The sequence below is a fragment of the Gossypium arboreum genome, chromosome 4, assembly GCF_025698485.1.
Source record: "Gossypium arboreum isolate Shixiya-1 chromosome 4, ASM2569848v2, whole genome shotgun sequence".
Classification (NCBI taxonomy): Eukaryota; Viridiplantae; Streptophyta; class Magnoliopsida; order Malvales; family Malvaceae; genus Gossypium; species Gossypium arboreum.
The window spans coordinates 14,179,456-14,194,069 of NC_069073.1; the positions used below are offsets into that span (position 1 = coordinate 14,179,456).

General features: G+C 29.0%; 1 protein-coding gene across 1 annotated transcript; it reads left to right on the forward strand.

The window, feature by feature from the left end:
• Nucleotides 1-533: 533 nt before the first annotated feature.
• Nucleotides 534-11,086, forward strand: LOC108457686 (sulfate transporter 4.1, chloroplastic-like). Its single transcript, XM_017756761.2, has 16 exons — nucleotides 534-1,056; nucleotides 6,080-6,128; nucleotides 6,536-6,737; nucleotides 7,315-7,483; nucleotides 7,737-7,802; nucleotides 7,875-7,982; nucleotides 8,101-8,208; nucleotides 8,304-8,369; nucleotides 8,580-8,640; nucleotides 8,777-8,904; nucleotides 9,313-9,354; nucleotides 9,500-9,616; nucleotides 9,732-9,783; nucleotides 9,872-10,010; nucleotides 10,141-10,229; nucleotides 10,365-11,086. Exons 1-16 carry the CDS (start codon nucleotides 742-744, stop codon nucleotides 10,769-10,771), a joined length of 2,118 nt encoding a protein of 705 aa, XP_017612250.1. The 5' UTR covers nucleotides 534-741; the 3' UTR covers nucleotides 10,772-11,086.
• The last annotated feature ends 3,528 nt before the right edge of the window (nucleotides 11,087-14,614 follow it).

A 14,614-nucleotide genomic window follows, 5' to 3' on the forward strand; every position in this document is an offset into this window, starting at 1 on the left:
CATCAACTGACTTAATATAGTCTTTCATTCTATCTTTCTAGTAAGGATAGTTTTCATTTTCAAGTATAAAGGGATGAGTAATCGAAGAACCTTCCATTGTTAGTAAAAAGAAACACCTGGGTTTACCACTAGATTTGTTAAGTGTATGTTCTGATACTAATTGTTACTACTTAAATTGTTTGTTTGCTTAAAAAAACAAAAGCAATAGAAGCGTTAAACTACATTTACCATTACATCTTGGCACTATGAAAAACTCTACAAACAAAATAGAAATATCACCGAGATTTATTTATATAGTTCGGTTCCCTAGAGTTTTAATTTCAAATATGTTTGCTCATAGCTTTTTTATTACTTAATTTTCTCTTTAAAACATTGGAGCTACTGTAGTAATTATATACTAAACTGTATCTATTAGTGCGGGACATGGAAAAATGAGATTAAAATTTGATAAATGTGGAAATTTAATTAAATGATGGGATTAATCACTCGAATACATCTTGAAGAAGAGAAATTGTAATTGGGACCGACAAAGTTGGACCTGGGACAATGAGCTTTCAAAATAGTAAAGAAAAAACCCTAGGAACGACCTTACCCAGACATGGACAAATGTATCACGTCTTTTTTATATTTTATTATAGTTGTTTTAATGACCTGTCACTGGCTTCATTTCTTCCTCATAATCTACTGAAACCTGGCCCCCACGTCGCTATGGACTGAGCTCCACAAAACTCAATAACGCCTATGCCTCTCTCTCCCCTTCCGCTGCTTATCCCCCACATAACCTATTCATCTCCTTCATCTTCCACCATGCCTACCCGATCCGTTAAAATTCTCCAGCTCCAGCACCCGGACACGACATCCTACGGGAGCTCCGGTGCTGGTTATTCCTCATCTTCGTTTTCCAGATTGCGGGAAAAGATCAAAGAGATGACCTTTTTTAATTGGGTCGAGATGTTTCTTCCTTGTTGCCGTTGGATTCGAACGTATAAATGGCGGGAGTATTTGCAGGTTGATCTCATGGCTGGTAGTACCGTCGGTATTATGCTCGTACCGCAGGTGATTCCTCTTCTTTCTGCGTTTCTTTGGTTGCTGTGCAAATGTAGATGCAAGAAAAAGAGAAGAAAAACGCAACTTGTCTGCGTCTGTTAAAATATACCCTTCTTTTTTCACCCTCAACTTAGCTTACTAACCAACTCCCTTTTGCAGTTAACCATCTTTTAAAAATCCTTTTTCTTTTTTTCTGGTTCAGTTTTATCAGTGAAATTTGCACCCATGCTTTTGACTTCAGTGACATTTACTATTATTTACTCTTTATCCCAATTAATTAAATTTATAAAAGAACATTTAATTTGTTTTTTGAAAAGATTTTGTAATTTTATCTATAATATAAATTTAATGCTACAAAAGAAGAATCTACTTTTTACTTTTCAAATTGAAACGGAAGTTTAGTGCCTTGTCGCTCGGAAGTATAAAGAATGAAGTAAAGAAAAGAAGAGGAAAGATATTATCCGTTAATGAATTTCTTTTTATTTACTCATCGTTTTTTCTATAAGGGTTTTAATGTAAATTTAGTATATTTTTATTATTTTTTCGGTCATTTTATTATCATTATTGACGTGTAAGATAATAATATATATGATAAGTTTGGGCTTTATATTTTTTGTCACTTTTATTTTTATTTTTTAACCAAATTTAGTTATGGAATTTTCAAATAATATTAAATTTTCTAAATAAATTAAAATATTAATTTTAACGATGTTAACATAAAACTTGTGTGATTTTTTATCTTATATATTACTTTAATAAATAATTTTAAAATTATAAATATATTTTAAAATTTTAAAATATAATATAAAAATAAAATAACTAAATTTATGATAATGCCTATAATAAATAATATATTATTACTGTTATTGAATTTATGTTGTTTTCTTGTGAAAAAAAAGGTTGTGCGGCATATAACTTTAGCCCTCCTCCATTGCTTTTATTATCTAAAAGCATTTTCTGATATTTTGCAACTCAAACCAAGGCAAAATTATGAAAATTCCCTTATATAAGTATTTTCAATATATATATATATATATATATATATTAGGTTTAATTGAATAAAAGCCCTCAAACTATATTTTTTAGTTATATATTTAAACTATAATTTTGTAATCATTATAGTCCACAATTGTTATCATCTGTTAAAAATTTTAAAATTAAGTAAGAGTTAGCAAGTGACATTTTTAATTATATAAAATTTTTAATTTAATATTAAAATAAATTAATGTTTAATGTTATATATTTCTTTCACTCTCTTCCTCCCCTCTTTTTCTATCATTTCCAATTCCTCCATTGCCTTTGCCTGCCTTACTTTCACTTATTGGGGATAGCGGGACTGGGCACCCTAAAATGGGATTACCACATTTTTCCCAATGACATTCTTTTATGGTATTTATATATGCCAGCATTGTAGTGTACTTCCTTTAAATTTTATGGATATAGATGAAAGAGGAGAGAGGATGAAAATTGAAGAATTAGAAAGGGAGACAATGGAGATAGGGAATAGAAAATTATAATATTAAATAATTATTTAATATTTAATTTTAAAATCTTTATATAATTAAAAATATCACATTTGATTAGCTGAAGGTTGTTTTAAATGGTGATAATGGCTGGAACTCGTAATGATTACAAAATTATAATTTAAGTCTCTGATTCAATTAAAAAGAGTTTAAGTACCTAATTCAAAAAAGCTATAATTTGAGACTTTATTATTCAATTAACCTAATTTTTATAATATTTATATAATTATTTTTCTTTTTGAAATTTATTTCAAATATACAATTATTTACGTGTAAACATTTTATTAAGTTGATATCACTATTAATTGGTAATTAACTCAGTTATGAAATTATAAAATATTTTTTTAAAATTATAATTAATATTATTATGACATTTGTGTCTTTTTCATACTTTTATACATTTTAAATAAAATAATTAAAATTAGAAATCCAAGAATCGAACACACGTTAAATAGTAGTATTAAGATTCAGGTTTATTTTCACTCTATCTATATTTATTATTGAATATATTTTAAAAAATTATTTTAACATAAAATATATTTTCATACAAAATTTAATTATAATAAATTGTTTTATTAATTTCTAAAAAATTAATAGTGACTCCATAACCAAAATATAAAATAAATTATACTACAAGGTTTTAAATAACCAAGTGTGTTAATGTTACAATTATTTGACACGTGACTTTCTTCATTTTAAGCATTTATTTTTACTTTGGGTAAACTTTTACTCATTTCTTTTTAAATTATATTAGAAAAACATAACTTAATTATTATACCTATAATATAATTTATAGGACTCTTTTTAATTAATCTTATTGTTATTATTTTTATAATAATTTATAATTGTTTTCATAAATTAATTTTTTAGTACAAAATTTTATATCTATTTACTATAATTTTTAATATAATATTTCAAATCCAAATTTGTTCGATATATTTTCATAATTCGCATGTCTATTTATTATAATTATTTTAAGATGATATTTCCAAACTTCATAATAAAACATATATTTTGTATACTATTAATATATATTATTTTATGTTAAAGATTAAATTTACAATACTTTAAGTACTATTAGTTTGTGTATTTCACTGAGTATAAGAAAAAACTCTCTTATTAACTCATTCCTATTTTAACTCTTAAAAAAATAAAATCATCTAGAAAATTATAAGTACAATTAATTTAATTTTTTATGCTAATTATCTTTCTTTTCATAAATATAAAAATAAATTAATTATATACTCTTTCACCCAACTCAATTAAGAATATTAAAAAAATCAAAATTACTACAATAAAAAGGAGTATATATTTTAATGAACAACCATAATTTAAATTACTTTTGTATTTTTAAGTTTCAATTTAATTTTATAATTATTCAACTTAAAATGCAAACATTAAATATATGTGATTTCCATAATATTTATATTCATATTGGATATATAATTATTTTCTCTTTAATTGAATTTTTCATTTAATTTATTAGGTTTAATCCAAAACTAGAATCTAAAATATACTATTTTTCTATCTTGGTATTTAAATATTTTTTGGGTCACCAGTGGTACCTAAATTATTTTTTTCCCTGAAGCTGATACTTTTATTAGTCTAACCGTTAAATCTATTTTAAAAATAACTTAACCCACCAATCAGTACCTAAATTATACTGTTAAATCGATTGGACCGAGAATCAACCGAGGTACTAGCTCGTGGATAGGGTTAAACTGATTAACTCGTGAACCAATACAGACTGATTGAACCAAACTAAAAAAACCAATTAAACTTATTTTCTCTAATTTTTAACTTTGATAAATTTTTAATAATTTATTTAATTGATTCAGGCGAATTGATTAAACTAAGAATCGGTGGCGTACCTAGTTTGATCATTGGTCTAATTCTAAAGAAAGAAAAAAAAAGGAAAAAAATCTATCTATAAGAGAAAAAATACTGTATTTTTTTTGTCATATGACAATTTCTAATTGGTTCTATTTTTTTAAAAACTTAACAATTTAACTGATAATTGAACTAATAGTGGTACCAACTTGAGAAAAAAATAATTTATATACCAAAATGGGAAAAATACATAGCTTAAGTACCAATTTGTGGGTTAAGTTTTTTTCTTTTCCCTAAATAGACTTAACAATTTGACTAACGAATCTACCAACTTAAGGAAAAAAAAAGTAGTCTAGGAATCACTTGTGATAAAAAAAAGTTTAGGTACCAAAATAGAAAAAATAGTATAGTTTAGGTACCAATTTGTGAGTTAAGCCTATATATTATATATAACCAAGTATACATTTTAAAAAGACATAATGACTTTTTTACCCTCCAACTTTACAAAAAGGTCACTTTAGCCCTCTATTTCTTTCTTTTTTTTTTTAACCTTTTTTAGCTTTTAAACTTGCGCTTTTTTGTCAAATCACCTCAAAATAGATGAAAAAATTAATATTTGTTAACTTTGCTGATGTGGCATACACGTAGATCGCCACTTGTATGCCATGTCGAATTTTTTTAATTTTAAAAATATTTTTATATTTTATACTTGTTAAATAAATTTAATGATTTTTATTTACAAATAATTTTTGAGTTTTAAAATTTTAAAAATTAATTAAATGCTGTCGGGTTATCCGCATGTATACCATATTAGTAAAATTAAAAATATTAACTTTTCATTTATTTTGAGGTGATTTGATAAAAAATATAAATTTAAAGGCTAAGAAAAACAAAATTAATTAAATGAAAGATTAAAATAACTTTTTTTATATTGAATCATCGAACAAATCATTATGCTTTAAAAGAACAACTTAATGTTTAATTATAATATTGTGACTTTAATCTATTAACATTTTTTATAAATTAAGTGGATAATATTTTTTAAAAATAGTTATTTTTAGTACACTTAAAACATAGTTAATTAGATAACTAAAATATTTAACTTAAATAAATTAGATTATATGGATGATATTTTGTTTAAAATAAATTAGATATATGGATGATATTCTGTTTAAAATAAATTAGATAAATATTTTAGATAATTATAATTTTAAAAATTGAATAGATATTTAATTAAATAAAAAATAATTGGATAATTTATCCATTTGATTTATTTATTTATATATTATTTATATTATTATTTATTTTAAATTTTAATTTTAACTCAAATTTAAAAATAAAACTATCCGAGTCATCTATAAATTATTAAAAAAATTCCAAAATTTTAAAGGGTTTTACTTTACTTTTTTTTTTTGTTTTTTTTAAGATTTTTTCTAGTAGTATGTTTAGCTCTGTTTGACCACCATCTCTCAACTAATATTTGTGAGAGAACCATGAAGCTAAGCTTCATGTAGAGACCTTCGTCTAATGCCTTCCCAAAGTCAATTGAACGCATCCATTAAAATGCTTAATGATAAATAAATAAGGCAGGCAGTCACAGAAATGGAGTGAGTTATTGTTTTTGAGAAAAATTGAAGTGTTGATGTGAGATGGGGGGTTTTGAATGTTGATGTGAGCAGGCAATGTCATATGCAAAATTAGCTGGACTTCAACCAATCTATGGGCTCTGTAAGTTACCATCAATTCATATTCTTCAGGATTTCTTTTTATATATGCCATGCACTTGCTAAGAACATAAAACTACCTTCACCAATCCTTTTTCATACAACTATTCTTTACGACAATCAAGTCACTTTATATGGTTTATTTTTACAAAATTACTGAGTGTAGGACCTCTTCACAACTCCCATATGTAATATTCTCTATAAAAAACATACTTAAAAGACAAAGCTAAAACTATACATTAATGGAATTAATGGCATTATAATGACAACCACATTTAAAGAAAAAAAAAAAAAACCTACACTTGAGTTTAAACGTTTGATTGTTGTCTTTTTAAACATTGCAACTTGGATTACAGTCCATTTAGTTTAAATCTTATTCACAAGATATGTATTGTGGTTTTGGGCATGCAGACTCTGGATTTGTGCCAATTTTTATCTATGCCATATTTGGGTCATCACGGCAGATTTCAATAGGTCCCGCTGCATTGACTTCCCTCCTCGTCTCCAACGTGTTAGGTAAAATTGTTGATTCATCAGATGCATTATATACAGAGCTCGCTATAGTGTTGACTTTGATGGTTGGGATCTTGGAATGCATAATGGGGATATTGAGGTAGTACTCATTCCTTTTCTCATCTAAATTTTGCTTTTGCATATGCTGGTGATTAATAATTTAAGAATCATGCAAGTTAGTGTGTATCTGAGTTAATAAAATTCAGGTGTGGGTATCGGATATTGTGCACGAGCATGTTCACGTTTTCCCAAGATTTCTATGCATTTAGAGAGCCTTTGGGACTTAATATTCTGCACCTATGTTTGAATATGTGTTAGTCATAGATGTAGTTGGAGCAACATGAAAATTTGTCTCAGCTAGCTCAAATAGTTATCAACCAGTTGAATATTCCTACTGAAAGTTTGCTTTTCTTAGCAACAAAGTGCAACAAGTTAATCCTCCATGAACTCTCAAATACATGAAAAACATAAAAAGTTAAAACATACTAAGATTAGATACATGCTTGCATATGACACTCACATCATAGTCCGAATAACTTAGGATGAGTTTATGCTACTTCTATCACACAAAGAAAAGAACAAGTGTATCTAATGATCTAGAACTTTTTCTGCATTATCTTACAGTCAGATCTTCCATTCTTAGGAAAACTTTAATATACTTTTCCCACTTTGGTCAGGCTTGGATGGCTTATTCGTTTCATTAGTCATTCTGTGATTTCTGGGTTCACAACAGCTTCAGCCATTGTAATTGGTTTGTCTCAAGCAAAATACTTTCTGGGGTATGAAATTGATCGAAGCAGTGAGATTGTGCCAATAATCAAGAGCATAATATCTGGAGCTGATAAGGTATGTCTTTACATGCCTAAATGGTATTAAATTTACAGTTTTATATTTGTATGTTACTGATACGTTCGTTAAAGAAGGCATAATCCTTAGCACTAGAACTTAAAATCATCTACTTCTTAAATGTATAATTGACATATTCCTTTGCATTGTTTATTGTAATTGGAGGAAACTTCCATGTATTTTCTTTCAACTTTGCCAAGTGTTTTGCTCTGCTTTCATTTGTTTAACCACAACCGGTGTTCTCATTTTGTAGTTCTCATGGCCCCCTTTTGTAATGGGATCTATAATTCTGGCGATACTTCAGACCATGAAGCATTTGGTACCAACTCTTTGTCTCTCTCCCTCCTACACTCCCCCTAAATTGGTAATAAATTCTATGCTTCATGTGTAGGGAAAATCAAGGAAGCATTTGAAGTTCTTACGAGCTATGGGTCCCCTGACAGCGGTCATTCTTGGCACAAGTAGTGCCAAGATATATCATCCATCATCTATTACATTGGTGAGAATGATGTAAACTAAAATGCTGCTTATTGTTGGATGTTAAATCAAGCAACATAGTCACAACAACACTATATCTTAGTCAAATGATAAATAATGTTGTAATGTTGTTGATTTAGGTTGGAGACATACCTCAAGGCCTTCCCAGCTTTTCCATCCCTAAATGTTTTAAGCATGCAAAGTCCTTAATTCCAACTACACTTGTCATTACTGGTGTAGCCATCTTGGTAACAAATTACATGAATCATTCTCCTAATAGGAATAAATATATACATGCTTCCAATTCGAATTGTGACTACTAATGGTATGTTTTGAATCTCAGGAATCCGTTGGGATTGCCAAAGCATTGGCAGCAAAAAATGGGTACGAGCTGGATTCAAATCAAGAGGTATATACTGTAAAAATGTTGTACAACTCCCTCTATACTTGCTGTTATAATGATTAACTTTTTTTCTTCTCTATTTTCAATCATTCACATTCCTCTACACTATGTTTCTTTAAATCTTTATGTTGCTTGACCCATATATGGTTTAATCATGTGCTTAATTTTGTTTACATTTAGGGAAGGTAGTAATGAACTTTGATTCTTTGTCAACAGTTGTTTGGTCTTGGGGCTGCAAATGTGTTGGGGTCATTCTTTTCAGCATACCCCACAACAGGTGAGAGTTCTTCCCAATGTACTCAAAAGTTATCTCTTGATTCAGTGTTAGATTGTTCAACTCTATTCTTAAGAATGTTGTGTACCGGAACATTGGAAACTCAAGTTAGTTGAACATTGTTGTGCATTTCATGCAGGTTCTTTCTCGAGATCAGCTGTGAATCATGAGAATGGAGCAAAAACCGGCTTAGCTGGAGTTATAACAGGAATCGTAATGTGTTGTGCACTTTTATTCTTGACTCCAGTATTTGAGTACATACCTCTGGTAAGTTCTTAAGTTAGCACGTTTGGTTTAACTATTCTTATCATTTCCATTTGCGTGCTTCTTATATTATTCCTTTTTTTTCTTTCTCACCACCTGAATTTGCTCATGTATTGTTGTTATGTTACTCGAACTTGGATGAGAGTCAGATAAGAGTATGTGTTTGAAATGGGTATACTCCATTTGTTTTGCCTTTTTCCAAGTATTTAGAGGGTCATATTTGCATACCCATGTTAGAAAATGTGTCCAAGACAGATACTTTGAGAAAAATTAAGAGTTGAAGCAACATAGGTTTTTTGAGGGATCCATGGACTCAAATGTTGGATTTGATTGTTTGTTGTGTATGGCTAGATTTCCTGTTAGCATCTAGAAGAGTTACTACTATGAATGCTAACTATGGGTCCTCTGCAGTGTGCTCTGGCTGCTATAGTAATCTCTGCAGTGATAAGCCTGGTAAGTAAGAGACAAGCCTGTGTTGGAACATTTTTCAAACCAGATTAGCAACATATGAAATCAACCAGAATTAAAAAGTAAACGACATGTTAAATCGGATATTTGGTTGAACATTTGTTTCTTTTTTGCATTTTAATGATTTTAGGTGGATTATGAAGAAGCAATTTTCTTATGGCCTGTAAGCAAGAAAGATTTTCTTCTTTGGACCATTACAGCTATTACAACATTGTTTTTCGGAATTGAGATTGGTGTCCTTATTGGGGTAACTACTTTGAAACATGTTGTTCCAACTTTTCCTTTTATGCAATATTCATATCTGACATATGTTCAAACATGATTATAAAGACATGATCCTTCAAGGATAATTTTAATTTCAGGTAGGTTTTTCACTTGCCTTTGTCATTCATGAATCAGCCAATCCTCATATCGGTAAGTGGATGTCACCTAATCCATACTAGTTTCCAAGATTCATATCCGAGCCCGAGTAACATGTATCATTTCTCCACTGGCACTGCAGCTGTGTTGGGGCGCCTTCCTGGCACCACAGTTTACAGGAACATTCAGCAGTATCCAGAAGCATATACTTACAACGGAATCGTAATTGTTCGTATTGATTCACCTATCTATTTTGCAAACACAAGTTACATCAAAGACAGGTGAAGGTTCAAGCTTTCTTCATTAAAATAAAACAGCCTTTGGTATCTTGCATCTGTAAATTTTCTGTTGCTCAATTCTAGAGTGTACGTTCGTGATTTCTCAATTTAAGAAAACGTTATTGTCTGTCAGATTGCGAGAATATGAAATCGTGGTTGATAAATTGACGAGACGTGGACCACAAGTCGGAAGAATATATTTTGTGGTTTTGGAAATGTCACGTAAGTAAATTTCATTCCGACAACAATATTCATCACGTTCAAAGATTCATAACTGCATCAGCCAACTAAACTACTTTTGAAGTTGAGAGAGGGCAGTTTCTTATAAGAAAAATGTTGCCTTTGATTCCCCTGCAGCTGTTACATACATAGACACTAGTGCAGTCCAAGCTCTGAAAGAATTACACCATGAATATAAATCACGGCACATCCAGATAGCCATCTCGAATCCAAATAGGAATGTTCTGTTGATGTTATCGAAATCCGGTCTCGTAGAGTTGATAGGAAAGGAATGGTACTTTGTGAGAGTGCATGATGCAGTCCAAGTATGCCTCCAACATGTTGAGAGCATAAAAGAAGATCACATGGCATCTGGATCAGATTCATCACCTGAAGAAACAGAATCAAGTTTCTTCAAGTCATTACTGAAACAAAGAGGAGAGGATTCATCTGTTGCACAGCTTGAATCAGGTACTAATAACAAACCTTCCGATTTGAAACACAGTGACCCTTTATCGGAGCCATTATTGTTCCAAAAATCTTGAATTTGCCGAAGCAAAATACCATTTTTTATTTCTTACATTCCATTTCTGATTTAGACCTACTGTTCAATCGTTCTACTTGTAAAGGCCGATTGTTTATTTATAACTTGTTGGAAAGAAGTAAAAGAAAGGGTTGATTGATTGTGTTGGAAGCAAAAGTTTGCTTGTTGTAAAAGGTAATGCAATTAGGGCCAAGAACTAATGAGGCATCTCGATGGTTGTTTCAAAATATTGTAATTAAATTTGATAATTTGTATATTCATATAGTTTGGTATGTTAGAATTATATTTAAGATATTTTGTATTTATAACAAATAAACTTTAATATTTATATTTATACTTGTTATAAAGTCCTTAATTGAGATGTGTTACATCTGGGTACCAACTTGATAAATGACCAAAATATCCTAATTTTACGAAGTAAATTATATTATTTTGAGGGTATTTTTATTATTTTATATATTTTATATAGAATAATTGAAAAATATACCCACATAATAGAATTTGAACCCATACTTCTTTAATTTTTCACATTTATATTTTACCATTTAACTAAAGCCTCATTTATTTAGGGTGGTAAATGAACAAAGCGTTCGATGAACAGTTCGATTTTTGTTCTTTTATGTTTGTCTATTAAGCTAAATAAACAAACATGAACAAGATTTTGAGGCTCGTTTATCAAACAAACCGAACACGAACAAAGCTTGTTTAGTTTATTTATGTTTAAGAACAAGCTCGCTGTAACACCCTATACTCGACCCAATCAGTTAACAACTACAATCTTTTAGTTAACAAACAAGCAATCATACATGTAATCCAGTGTTAAGCGAACTTAAAATATAATAAAAAATAATAATTTTTGGGTCTTACATAAGTTAACGGAAGTTCAGTACTATTACGGGGTCGAGCTAGGACTAAACTGCAAAATTTTCAAATTATAACAATTGGTTATCATGATATCCTAGGCTGGGTATTGCAATACCAAAGACAATAGCCCAACTTCAAATTTCATCAGATGGGTATCGCGATTTTGAAGCCAGTAGCCAGGTTTTCCAACCTGAGGAACAAACTGTAAGGTGTAAAAAAAAAAATAGATCAAGACTGATATCGCGATATCAAGGGTACAATATGGCGATACCAAAGACAAACTACTAGGTCCTTGATCTTGGCAAAAATGTACACTTTCAAAACTTGCAAATTGTCAAAGTACAATCATATACACTCTCATCTATATTATATATGTATATATATATATATGTATATATATATTCAGCTATTACAAACAACAAATCAGCACCATGCCTCCAAAACTTAAAACACACTAGGTTAATGCCCTATTCTTTTCTAAACCAATAACCAAAGCAATTCATTCAAAACCTATCCATATCTATAAACAATTAAAATCATCAAACTTTACCTAATGCATTTCATCTAACTCATTCCTACCATTACCTAGTTTACCAAATTTCATATATAATTGCATCATCCATACCATTTCAACCTACTATTAGTTCCACTGCAATATATACATATATATATGCATAAGCAAAATTGATAATACATTAACCATTAGACACCAAGTGTATTTACATAGGTTTTTATACTAGTTTGACTCCAATTAGGTACATGCCTTATACCTAACCTACGCACGGACAAAATCGTACGTTCAGCAATAAACTTAGTGGTATTTTTATAATTCAAATAAAATAACACATGAAATAATCAATTGGATGCAATGTCTATATTAATACCATTAGTCAATACAGTGTATTATATAATTAGTTCATTCTATTCATCTTACATGTATATTCCATACTATTATTACAATGCTTAATGAATTTCATATAGATCTAACTTGTAACAAATAATTATGCAACCTTTCATTATCAAGTTAAATGATGTATTCCAAATCTTACCTAATTGGCTTCTAAACTCATTAACCATTTTGCCTAATCTATTGCATACCTCGATATTTAACGTTGTATATAAATGTCTGCAATCTAACTTATTAGCATATAATCAATCCCAATCATCATTCAACCTATTTGTAACATATATGTGTATTTTTATTTCCCTGTTAACTTGATTTGGACTCAAATGGATATACAAATTCAACTAACATATCGATTTGACATCTAGTGCCTCATTGAAATGTCCGAAATAAATAAATTGTACCCATTACTCATCGATTTAACCGAAATAATAATTATGCCCAACACTTGTCGAAACATTGGAAAGAAAAATGTGTCTAACACTCATCAACATATAGTTGAAATAACCCATACTCAAACTATCCAATAACATGCCAACTATATTCGACTTTTCCTGGACAAATAACAGGGTAACTGATTATCCAATTCATAATATAGCCCAGTTTACATTTCATCATTCTTAATCTATCAACCAATTCACTAATCTATATATAACATAACATTATCTAACCCAATTTCAAGCCAATTTCACATTTTCATCAAGTTACAGTATTTTCAATTTTATTCAATTTAGTCCTTTATCTCGATAATCAATCAATATAGTATCAATTCAATTCAATTAACTATTTTCAACTCAACTCAGTATCATGACATGCAAAAATAGAATACATTTGCAACAATTAAGATGATTCGAATAATAGAAATACAAATTGAACACATGAGTTACTCGTCGTCAGTTCTCGTCTTTCCTTTCTCTCTCGACGTTCCCACACTGTCTTTAGCTACGTATAATAATCCGACAATACATAATATTAAATTCCAACTCAAATCAATATCAATTATAAAGTCACACATATTTTACAATTTATTTAATTTAGTCCCTAAAACCAAGATTAACCTAACTTTCAATTTAAAGTTCCAAATTGAAATATGATTTCACTATTACCCATTAGTGACATTCTATTTCTTACTTCTACTATTAATATTACATTTCATTCGCTTTAGTCTCTAATTTGCAAAATTATCAATTTAACTTTACAATTTAGCCCTTTTTCACATCTAAGCTTAAAATCTATTAAATCAACAATGAAAACTTCTTGAAACTTTAACAGTTTCACAAATTGATATATGATCTAGCTAGATTAAGCTCCCATAATCTCAAAAATATAAAATTACAAAAAAAATAAATAAATTGAACTAACCAATTTGTCGTCAAAAGTTTGAAACCTTAGGCCGATTTCATGACTTCTTTTTATTGCAATTTCGAAGGAAGGATCAGGAAGACAATACTCTCTTTCCATCCATTGTTTTGTTTTTGTTATAAACACATTTTATACTTTTTTTTTAATTCAATTAAAATTTTAACATTAATAATATTTAAAAACATGTTACCGTCCACCAACATAAGTTAAAATAGACATATATATTTTTTATTTTAATCCTTTATGTAACACCCCTAACCCGTATCCACTGCCAAAACAGGGTTTCAGAGCATTACTACCATTTGCAGATCACTTAAAAAAATTAAAATACTTACCGATTCAATGCATCATATAAAATAAATATATTACCATTCAATCAACAGTTTGGCACTTGTATAAGCATCAAACAACAACATTGTTAGTATACTTGCACATATCTCATATAAATTCAACATTGATATATCTATTTTCTCGACATGTCACACTTGAGTTTAATAATAGTCTCAATTTCATAATTTCCTTGTATCAACATATCAAAGATAATCATATATGTACATGTCATGAAACATATCATGCTCTTACCGCTTTCTTCACAAGCATATATCATTCATTTCATTATATCAATATTTTATGCTTCATCATTTCCATATATTTTATGTATATTTATTCGGTAATAGCTTATATCAAACTTAACATAAATTATATTCCATGTAC

Bases quoted from the DNA above. Each gene is read 5' to 3' on its own strand.
- LOC108457686 (XM_017756761.2), top strand. From the start codon at position 742: ATGCCTCTCTCTCCCCTTCCGCTGCTTATCCCCCACATAACCTATTCA. The intron at 8,209-8,303 runs GTAACAAATTAC...TTTGAATCTCAG, and splicing joins TTACTGGTGTAGCCATCTTG to GAATCCGTTGGGATTGCCAA. The intron at 8,370-8,579 runs GTATATACTGTA...CTTTGTCAACAG, and splicing joins AGCTGGATTCAAATCAAGAG to TTGTTTGGTCTTGGGGCTGC.